Source organism: Nuphar pumila, chromosome 4 (genome assembly GCF_984573655.1).
Source record: "Nuphar pumila chromosome 4, dmNupPumi1.hap1.1, whole genome shotgun sequence".
NCBI classification, from domain to species: domain Eukaryota; kingdom Viridiplantae; phylum Streptophyta; class Magnoliopsida; order Nymphaeales; family Nymphaeaceae; genus Nuphar; species Nuphar pumila.
The window spans coordinates 36,526,020-36,537,597 of NC_143252.1; the positions used below are offsets into that span (position 1 = coordinate 36,526,020).

The window sequence follows — 11,578 nt, forward strand, 5'->3', positions numbered from 1 at the left end:
GTTGAGCTGCACCAAGAGTTGCTACAGCTAGAGCGGTGCAGATTCACTTTTGACACACAAATCGTCATCGTGGTATCCACAAAAGATCTACATAGATCACAAAACGTGATCAATTTGATGTTGGCAGATTAACTATTTCGTGATGCCAAGCTGTTTCCAGCCGTTCATTTCGAGATGAATGCACGTGATTGCAAAGGAACACTACAAGAAATCTGACTTTTACTGGCGTTAAATCCAGATGTTAAATTTTGTCTAGTTCGGTGTATTTTAATCATGCACCATCATAATTAAACATCTGTTTCGGGATGGACGGTCGATTACAGCTGGGCAACGTGTGATTAAAAATATATCTTTTTTAACTATTCGATTTTTGTTTAAAGATCTCTTTCTTCTCCGAGGTTGGAGTTAATAATTTTTTGACTGTATGATGATAGAAAAGGCTATAATCTAATCAAAGACTCCACGTACTAAAGTAATTTTTTATTAATCCCCAAACTGTATAATTTATATAAGAGAAATCGTGCATGGATTCTTAGATTAGACTCTTAATTATATAACAACTGGACAGCAAAGGCATATATGGGAAAATGACTTCGGTGGGACCCACTTTGGTCCCCACTAAAGCGTGTGGCCCACCGACCATTTGGCACACTTGAGAAGCTTTAGACTGCACAGCTCATACGCGGACAAATAGTTTAGGGCGTTGGTGGGGCCCATGATTCCGTTTCAAAACATGGCTTGATACAAGCTCATGGCTGTTGGATCTTGTGGAACTTAATTTGATACAGTTAAGCTCCATTAAGACCCACATTATCAACTGTTTTTTTTGGGGGGGAAGGCGGATTGACAGGTTTCCTATTGATAAAATCTCAGAGGTTCTCATCACAAACGTTTGCATTAACTCAATTGGTGACCCTGTCTCAAAATCCGAACCTCCATCCCCGGTCCAAACGGTGGTGAGGGCAGGGCCCCCTCGGTCTATTGTCATCCCTTAGAAGGATTGGGGATGGGGCGGGGCGGGGCAATGGGGGATCGGGGAGGGGGAAACCGTGAGTCCATCCCCACCTCCATCCCTGCACGGGGATGAATTTTAACCTTCATCCCCACCTCCATCCCCGTTTCATGCCCTTCATCCCCGCTTTCCTCCGGTCCAATGTCATCCCTAACCGAAGCTATAGCTCTATAATAGACAGGAATGGAGATGTAGGACTTGTAAAGCCGACCAACCTTTGAGATAAGGCTCGATTGGTTCATGTTAAATGACAAAACCTTCCTAATCAAAAAATAAAAAAAACAATCTTTATTCTTAATTTTTCAATGTAAAAAAGATAAATAAAAAAAATTTACCAGGTATGGTTCACGTAATCTTTATAGGATCCGGGTATGGTTTCTTTTATGATGAGTCTGAAATATAGACCTGGTACCATTATCTCAAACCAGGCCCGGGTTTGGTTCCACCTGAATTCAAAACAAAACCGACCCGTTGACACCCCTAATGCTGCTTTGCCCAAGTTGCCTCTATTAGAGGGACACAAAAATGCAAATGGTTATTTGGATTTGATTATGACGAAAGTATAACCAAATCCAATCTAAGTGGATACAACTTGATCAGATCTCAATTCGTGTTGATAATCGCTTGCCTCTGTCTGCACCCAACAAGTAAGATACACGGGTATCGAATTCTTGACATCTTTCAGCTTCAACATCTTAAGCAGACCCATCTAGCCAGGTGTGTGAAACCCTTTAACGCCAAATCTGATCCAAAACCATTAACTCATGAAGCCAACCCGGGAAACGTTCCAGCTAGTACCCCTATAACAAGGCAGAAGGGATCCCATCCTTTGACATAGGCTGGTATTCTTTCTATGTCGATCCCAACTGTCCAGCTGAAGCACCTGGCTGGCTAAGATCAGTTCACATCCAGGTGAAAAATGTGGACCAATCCTAACCATTGATTCATTGGCTACTATTGAATGTAGCATCGAACTCATCATATGCCTTTTTTTTTTACGACGTAGGTAGAATATTTGCCAGAGCGAGAAAAAATCCCGGGTTGGGCCTAGGGTTGTCAATGTGCCTGGTTTACCCAGACCCGACCCAAACCAAACCCTATAGATTCTGGGTACGGTGATAAATAAGAAGACCCGAGTCTGGATCTGAAGGTCCGATTAATTCATGGACTCCGGTATAGTTTGTGAAATTTTATACCAGACCTGAACCCAACCCGAGTTTTGATTAAGACCGGCAATTTTCATTGTAAAAATGATAAAAGAATATAGTTTTACTGGGTTTGGTTCATGTAGTTCTTATAGAGTCCAGGTATGGTTTTTCTTATGGTGAACTAGATTAGACCCAGGTCCGAACTCAATATCATATCCAAAAATCTGATCCAAGTCTGATTCTACCTGACTCCAAACCAAACCCGACCCGTTAACACCCTTAGTTGGTCCCCACCACGACCACCTTATCCCTACTCAGAACAAGGGGCATTTGAGTAATTTACTAAGGTGGCTACGTAGCATGATACGAACCCCTCGATCCCCCTATGAAAACCACATCCCAAAGACAAAAACAATCTGTCTGACCGCAGCCACGTCGCTGAGATATCCCCTCAAATCCACCCTGGGCCCCGCTCACATCCACGTGCCAGGCACGTGATCAAGCTGACGTGTCACTCCTCTATTGGCTTAAATTATATTACAGAAAACCCCTCCTCAAGAGGGTACCTTTTCCCCCCCCATCTGTACCCCGCCTGGTCATCAGCACATCGTTAATAAAATTGCCTGGTTGTCTCATCACGGAAAGATCACTCGTAAAATCTTCCCCTCCACCTTCCCCTCGTTAAATAACAATTCTTTATCATCTTCCATTATTATTATATACTCTCACTCGGTACTCTACCATCCTAGAGAGAGAGAACCCACACTTCATCAGACATTCAATCCTAACCATCCATCCGAACTATTTAGCCATTGATTGAATGGCTAGGATTGAATGTCTGGTGGAACCCAATCATTATTTCAAATGATGGGATCCGTTTTCATCCCCAACTGCATGAACCAATTCCATATCCCACACTATAAAATCCCACCATCCTCTCGATCTCACTCCCACCACTAAGGGAGGGAGAGAGAGAGATGGCAATAGCACCATTGAAGTCTCCTTGTTTAGTTATTATCCTATCGGAGTGCACCATCTTCCCTGAGCGTCCCTCAACTCGCACCCTCTCCAAACTCACTGTTTCAGACCTCCCCATGCTCTCCTGTCAGTACATTCAGAAGGGAGTGCTCCTTCCCCCCTCGCCGGTCGCCGGAGCGGCATTGCTCGAGCTCCTTCAGGCTGCCCTAACTCGCACCCTCCTGCATTTCCCCATGCTCGCCGGCCGTCTCCGGACCGACGCCGACGGATTCATCTACGTCGACAACGATGACTCCGGCGTCCCGTTCATCCATGCCGCGGCGCAGAGCCTGCGGCTCGGTGACGTCCTGGCGCCCCGCGACGTGCCGGAGTTCGTCCGCGGGTTCTTCGCGCTCGACGGCGCCGTGGGTTACGAGGGCCACTTCCGGCCTCTGGCCGCCGTCCAGGTGACGGAGCTCGCCGACGGCGTCTTCGTCGGGGCGACCGTTAACCACGCCGTCGCGGACGGTACGGCTTTTTGGCATTTCTTCAACACGTGGGCCGAGATGGCTCGGGGGTCGAGTGAGATCTCGTGCCCGCCGGATACGTACCGGTTCTTCGTGAAGGACTCGTTGGCGGTCCTCCAGTTCGAAGGCGGCCTGCCTCCTCCGCCGAATGAGGCGCCGTTGCGGGAGAGAATATTCCGGTTCAGCCGGAGCGCGATGCTCGAACTGAAGGCGTGCGCGAACGGGCTGCGCAAGCTTGCGAACGGCGAGACGGCGGAGGTGCTCGGAAAGGAGTGCAACGACGGTTGGAAGCCAAGATCGAGGGGTCCGGCGTCGGCGACGGAGGTGTCGTCGTTCCAGTCGCTCTGTGCGCAGATATGGAAGTCTGTGACGCGCGCGAGGCGGATTCCGACGACGAGGACGACGACGTTCCGTATGGCCGTCAACTGCCGGCACCGGCTCAGCCCGCCGCTCCACGCCGAGTACTTCGGCAATGCCATCCAGAGCGTGCCGGCAACGGCCGAGGTGGCGGAGCTCCTCCGCCGGGATATCGGGTGGGCGGCGGAGCTGCTCCACCGGGGGTTGGCGGAGCACTGTGACGCCACCATCCGGGGGAGGGTGGAGGAGTGGGAAGGGGTACCGCAGGTGTTCCCGCTGGGCAACGCCGACGGGGCATCGATCACGATGGGGAGCTCTGCGCGGTTCCCGATGTACGACAACGATTTCGGGTGGGGCCGGCCGGTGGCTGTACGCAGCGGCCGGGCGAACAAGTTCGATGGGAAGATGTCGGCGTTCCCCAGCCGGGACGGCGCCGGCAGCGTCGACGTCGAGATGTGCCTCGCCCCCGAAACGATGGCGCTGCTCGAGTGCGACCCGGAGTTCATGCAGTACGTCACCTCGGCCTAACTCAAGCCTCACTCACTCGAGTCGAGCACACTGCCAGGGGTAAAACTTAGGATCTTTGTATTGTAATTGTGGAGTTGGGTTGCTGTTCTTTTCTTTTTTTTCTAATGTTTTTGTTTGTGCCATTATGAAAAGTTGGTGTTTGGGATTTGGGTTGTTGCTGCTGTTGTTTAATTAAATGGACTAATAATTTGTTTTCTTACTCTCTTTTGTTGGTGAATGTTATTGCTAGTGAAACTCTTTTTGTTTTGGGTAGTCCAAGGGAGAAAAACCCATCGCCTACTTAAGCAAGTTATATGTTCCCCCGAAGAGGGCCAGTAGCTCCATCTCATGTTCGGGGGTTCCCAAAGAGCACCACGTATTTAAGCTTGTGCATCTCGTATCCCCATGTTTGTCTGCATTAATTAGCATTGGAGTTTGATGCGATTGCAAAGACTTAAGTACTCTCTCCTTCATTGATGCAAAAAAAAATAACGATTCTAGAAAAAGAGTGGTTGTAAAGACTTAAGTGCCCCGAAGATGATTATTTAAGACTCAGTCTCTGCACTGCAGGATTATCCGAGAAAGAAATCTTCCCTGGAAGAGGCCATGAACATCAACCCTCTCACTCTCTCTCTTCCTTCTCTTTCTGCTTCTGTGCACATCCAGCAGAAGATCCAACATTGCTCCATCAAGCACTGACTGACCTGCACATTGACTGTTGTGGAGCCTGATTCAGAGTTTTTACCCTTACAGGATGAGGGTTTGGGGGCTCCTCCCAGCGTGGGTAGCATCATTCAACTAAATGAGTTGTGGATCCTGATTCAGAGTTTTTACCCTTACAGAAGAGGGGTCTGGAAGCTCCTCTCAGCGTGGGTAGCATCATTCAACTTGAAGAGTTGTGGAGCCTGATTCAGAGTTTTTACCCTTACAGAAGGGGGGTCTGAGGGCTCCTCCCAGCGTGGGTAGCATTATTCAACATGATGAGTTGTGGAGACTGATTCAGAGGTTTTGCCCTTACAGAAGGGGGGTTTGGGGGCTCCTCTCAGCGTGGGTAGCATAGTTTTTGCTCTTACAGGAGGAGGGTTTGGGGGCTCTTCCCAGCGTGGGTAGCATCATTCAACTTGATGAGATGTGGAGCCTGATTCAGAGTTTTTTCTCTTACAGAAGGGGGGTTTGGGGGCTCCTCTCAGCGTGAGTAGCATAGTTTTTGCCCTTACAGGAGGGGGTTTGGGGGCTCTTCCCAGCATGGGTAGCATCATTCAACTTGATGCACTGCAGGATTATCTGAGAAAGGAATCCCCCCTGGAGAAGGCCATGAACATCAACCCTCTCTCTCCCATCTCTTTCTACTTTTGTGCACATCTAGCAGACAATCCTACACTGCTCCATCAAGCATCGACTGATCTGCACACTACTATAGCATGGTTCAACTTGATGAGTTGTTGAGCCTGATTCAGAGATTCTGCCCTTACAAGAGGGGGGTTTGGGGGCTTCCCTCGGCGCAATAAAGTGTTTTGTTTAATCATGGTGCTCATGTTTCCTTTGGTTGTTTCTTGCTAAAGGTTTTTGTAACACCCTTTTTCACAATCTTTTTGTTTTTTTTTCTGGTTTGAAGATAGTGACTTCTGAAAGTTACCGTTCAATTTTAGGAAATGAACCTGTTACAGAACCTGAAATTCTGTAACCAGTTTTGGTTTTTAACAGATTTGAAATATCAAATAAGTTTATAAAGTTATAAAAAATTTCAAATATAAACTAGACAAATAAAAAAAAAACCCTTTTTACAGATTTGAAAAATGATCTTTCGTTGGGGAGATATAACTCTTGCAAAATGAACAAAAAACATGAGTAACTCAAACGATATATAGTGTGACAGGGTTTTAGTTTTCAACCAAAAACAGGTATGAAATTACCATAAAAATTGCTGAAAATTGGCAAAAATAAATTAGACTCAATAACGAAGATGCCACTTTTTACAGATCGGAAATCCGATCTCCGGTTAGAGAGATACGCCCCCGACAAGTTGGTCTTGATTCAAATAGTGATTTACGCGTGACGGCTTACTGAATAACACTACAAATCGCTAGCGATTTGTAGTGTATTTCATGAGTCACTATAGCAATTTCTGGTGTTGTTCAATAAATCATTATGTTTAAATCGCTATTGTGACTTATAGTATTTTCAGTAAATCGCTGTGCGATTTACGGCGTAAATCGCTACCTGAATTAGGACCAACTTGTCGGGGGCATATCTCCCTAACCAGAAATTGGATTTAAAATCCGTAATAAGCAGTGTCTTTCTTATTTAGTCTAGTTTATTCTTGTCAATTTTCAGAAATTTTTATAGTTATTTGTTTTCCCATTTTGATTAAAAACCAGACCCCTATTATTCTGCATTATTTAAGTAGCATATATTTTTAGTTCATTTTGCGAGAGTCATATCTCCCCAATGGGATATCATTTTTCAAATCTGTAAAAAAAGTTTTCTTTCTTTATGTGTCTAGTTTATATCTGAAAATTTTTATAATTTTTTATACATATTTGATATTTTAAATTTGTTAAAATTCAGGACTGGTTATAGATTAATCTTATTTAACCATGATTAAACAAAATACTTTTGGTTTTTTATATATTTGAAATATCAAATAAATATATAAAGTTATAAAAATTTCTAGATATAAACTAGACAAATAAAGAAAAAAAAAACTTTTTACAGATTTGAAAAATGATCTCCCGTTGGGAAGATATGACTCTTGCAAAATGAACAAAAAACATGAGTAACTCAAACGATATATAGTGTGACAGGGTTTTAGTTTTCGACCAAAAACAGGTATGCAATTACCATAAAAATTATTAAAAATTAGCATAAATAAACTAGACTTAATAACGAAGATACCGCTTTTTACGGATCGGAAATCTGATCTTTGGTTAGGGAGATACGCCCCCGACAAGTTGGTCTTGATTCAAATAGCGATTTACATGTGACGGCTTATTGAATAACACTACAAATCGTTATAGCGATTTGTAGTGTATTTCATGAGTCACTATAGCAATTTATGGTGTTGTTCAGTAAATCATTATGTGTAAATCGCTATTGTGACTTATAGTATTTTCAGTAAATCGTTGTGCGATTTACGACGTAAATCGCTACCTGAATTAGGATAAACTTGTCGGGGGCATATCTCCCTAATCAAAGATCGGATTTCAAATCCGTAAATAGTGGTGTCTTTCTTATTGAGTCTAGTTTATTTCTGTCAATTTTTAGTAATTTTTATGGTCATTTATTTTCCCCTTTTGATTAAAAACTAGACCACTATTATTCTGCATTATTTGAGTTGCACGTTTTTTTAATTCATTTTGCGAGAGTTATATCTCCCCAATGGGAGATCATTTTCTAAATCAGTAAAAAGGGTTTTTTTTTATGTGTCTTGTTTATACTTATTTGATTTGGAGTTTATTTGCTTTGATTTCAATTATTTTCAATATATTTTCATAAAAAATCTCAATTTCAAGGTTAAATCCACTTTGCATTCAAGTTTTAAAGTGAATTTATATGTTTTAAACCCTAGTTTCAAAAGTTAAAAACTCCAAAGCACCATTTTCAAATGCTTTGCAAAGTCATACATCATTTACTTTTATTTTATGTGATTTTCTTTATTTTTGAGGCATAAAAGGCTAATTTTGGATATATTTTTCAATTTTTCAATAATTGAGGAAAAATCCATAAAAAGCGTATATTTATTTATAACAAGTTTGTTTATTTTACATGATTTTTTCTTTGTTATTATCTCAATTATTGTAATTCATTTAGAGGTTGTAATAAATCAATTTATGAGAAGTTTACTTTATGCCTAGTTTAGAATGAATGAGCATATAGTTTAGGTTTTCATTCTCCATAATTGATATGCTGCATTTTTATTTTCATTTTTTAATAACACTATGGTAAAACACGAATGGCACGTGCACCATTTAATGGAGGATATGTAAAACTAAGAAAAGTTTGTATTTACGGTCATAGTCGAAATATGAATGATAATTAGAATTATTATTCTTTATTAAATAAAAATGAACTTACACTCTTAAGTCATTTTCAAAAAATCATCATATTTTCTAAAAAATCATTTTCTTCCTTTATTAGGATTCAAAATAAAGATTAATTCTAAGTATATTTTTTACCATAGTCATGAATATATGAAAATTTAATCTTGTTTTAATTCTATAAAGGCACAAAATTAATTTCATTCCTTATTGGAATTTGAATAAAGATTAAATTAGAATATGTTTGTGACCATAGTCATGAATATATTAAAATATAATATTATTTTAACTCTATTAAAGAATGAAATTTGCTTTCTAAATTCAAATTAAAACAAATTCTTTAAAGCATTCATCATTTAAGATAGAATTGCATCACCGTTTTCCATCATTTTCAAATTTCCAAGTGAATTTTGAAATAATTTTTTAAAACGTTTTCATTCCTAAAATCATTGTTTTACTTAATTTCATAAATTCAAATTTATTTTTCAATTCCCTCTAACTTTAAATCCTATTTCAAATACCTGTTTTCAATTTCCAGTTTTCAATTTTATTTCTAAATTTCTATTTTTGAATTTTATATTTCAACTTTGAATTTTATTTCAATTTCAAATATTTAATTCAATTTTTTACCCGAATCTCGAGTCTCTATTCAATTCAAATCTCAAAATTCTAAAAACTTGACTTTGAATTCGATTTCCAAATCTTCGATTTACGAATCTTTGATTTCAAAACTTTCAATTCGAATTCATTTCAAATTATAAAACTTTAAAACTGTCACTTGATTTGTGACATCTTTCAGTAAATCATTGTGCAATTTATAATGCCTTTTAGTAAGTCATTATGCGATTTACAATGCTCTTCAGTAAATCGCTATTGTGATTTACAATGTCTGTCAGAAAATCATTATGCGATTTACAATATTCTTCACTAAATCACTATTGCAATTTATAATGTTCTTCAGTAAATTTCAATACAAAATCAATTTCTGAATTTCAAGGTCGTTTCCTAAAGGATATTTTCAGATCCATTCTCAAACTCACTCAAAAAATTTTAAATTTTCTGAAGCATTTCTAAAAAGCATACATTCTTCTCAAGTTCAAAATCATAGCACAAGCCTGATTCAATGTGCCTCTAGGACTTAGAATAATAGAGGTCTGGTTTTTAAGTTTCAGATATAAACTAGTCAAATAAAAGAAGAAAACCCTTTTTACAGAGTTACTCATGTTTTTAGTTCATTTTGCAAGAGTCATATCTCCCCAACGGAAGATCATTTTTCAAATCGGTAAAAAGGGTTTTCTTTCTTTATTTGTCTAGTTTATATCTGAAATTTTTTATAACTTTATATGTTTATTTGATATTTCAAATATATAAAAAACTGGAACTATTTTGTTTAATCATGGTTAAATAAGATTAATCTGTAACCAGTCTTGAACTTCAACAAATTTAAAATATCAAAAATGTATAAAAGTTATAAAAATTTTTAGATATAAACTAAACACATAAAGAAAGAAAACTATTTTTACAGATTTGGAAAATGATATCCCATTGGGGAGATATGATTCTCACAAAATGAACTAAAAATATGTGCAACTTAAATAATGCAGAATAATAGGGTCTAGTTTTTAAACAAAATGGGAAAACAAATGACCATAAAAATTGCTAAAAATTGACAAAAATAAACTAGACTCAATAAGAAAGTCACAACTTTTTACGGATTTGAAATCCGATTTTCGGTTAGGGAGATATGCTCTCGACAAGTTGGTCCTAATTCAGGTAGCGATTTATGTCGTAAATCGCACAACGATTTACTGAAAATACTATAAGTCACAATAGCGATTTACACATAATGATTTACTGAACAACACCACAAATTGCTATAGTGACTCATGAAATACAGCGATTTGTAGTGTTATTCAGTAAGCCGTCACGCGTAAATCGCTATTTGAATCAAGACCAACTTGTCGGGGGCGTATCTCCCTAACCAGAGATTGGATTTCCGATCCGTAAAAAGCGGCATCTTCGTTATTGAGTCTAATTTATTTCTGCCAATTTTAAGTAATTTTTATGGTAATTTTATACCTGTTTTTGGTCGAAAACCAAGACCCTGTCACACTAAATATCGTTTGAGTTACTCATGTTTTTATTTCATTTTGCAAGAGTCATATCTCCCCAATGGGAGATCATTTTTCAAATCTGTAAAAAGGGTTTTTTTTTTTATTTGTCTAGTTTATATTTCAAATTTTTTATAACTTTATATATTTATTTGATATTTCAAATATATAAAAAACCAGAACTATTTTGTTTAATCATGGTTAAATAAGATTAATCTGTAACCAGTCTTGAATTTTAACACATTTAAAATATCAAATATAAATAAACAGTTATAAAAATTTTTAGATATAAACTAGACACATAAAAAAAGAAAACCCTTTTTACAGATTTGGAAAATGATATTTCATTAAGGAGATATGACTCTCGCAAAATGAACTAAAAATATGTGCTACTTGAATAATGCAGAATAATAGGGGTCTGGTTTTTAATCAAAATGGGATAACAAATAACCATAAAAATTATCAAAAATTGACATAAATAAACTAGACTCAATAAAAAAAACACTGATTTTTACGGATTTGAAATCCGATCTCCGGTTAGGGAGATATGCCCCCAACAAGTTGGTCATAATTTAGGTAGCGATTTACGCCGTAAATCGCACAACGATTTACTGAAAATACTATAAGTCACAATAGCGATTTACACATATTGATTTACTGAACAACACCACAAATCGCTATAGTGACTCATGAAATACACTACAAATCGCTTCAGTAAGTTGTCATGCGTAAATCGCTATTTGAATCAAGACCAACTTGTTGGGGGCGTATCTCTCTAACCGGAGATCGGATTTCCGATCCGTAAAAAACGGCATCTTCGTTATTGAGTCTAGTTTATTTCTGTCAATTTTCAGCAATTTTTATGGTAATTTCATACCTGTTTTTGGTCGAAAACCAAGACCCTGTCACACTTTATATCGTT

The 11,578-nt window shown here is 38.9% G+C and overlaps 1 protein-coding gene across 1 annotated transcript; it reads left to right on the forward strand.

Annotated features, from left to right (window-relative positions):
- Nucleotides 1–3,137: 3,137 nt before the first annotated feature.
- LOC149839999 (BAHD acyltransferase DCR-like) lies at nucleotides 3,138–4,529 on the forward strand. The gene has a single exon (XM_090004973.1). It carries the CDS (start codon nucleotides 3,138–3,140, stop codon nucleotides 4,527–4,529), a length of 1,392 nt encoding a protein of 463 aa, XP_089861099.1.
- The last annotated feature ends 7,049 nt before the right edge of the window (nucleotides 4,530–11,578 follow it).

What these genes read in the sequence shown, in the direction of transcription:
- LOC149839999 (XM_090004973.1), top strand. Translation starts at nt 3,138, where the DNA reads ATGGCAATAGCACCATTGAAGTCTCCTTGTTTAGTTATTATCCTATCG.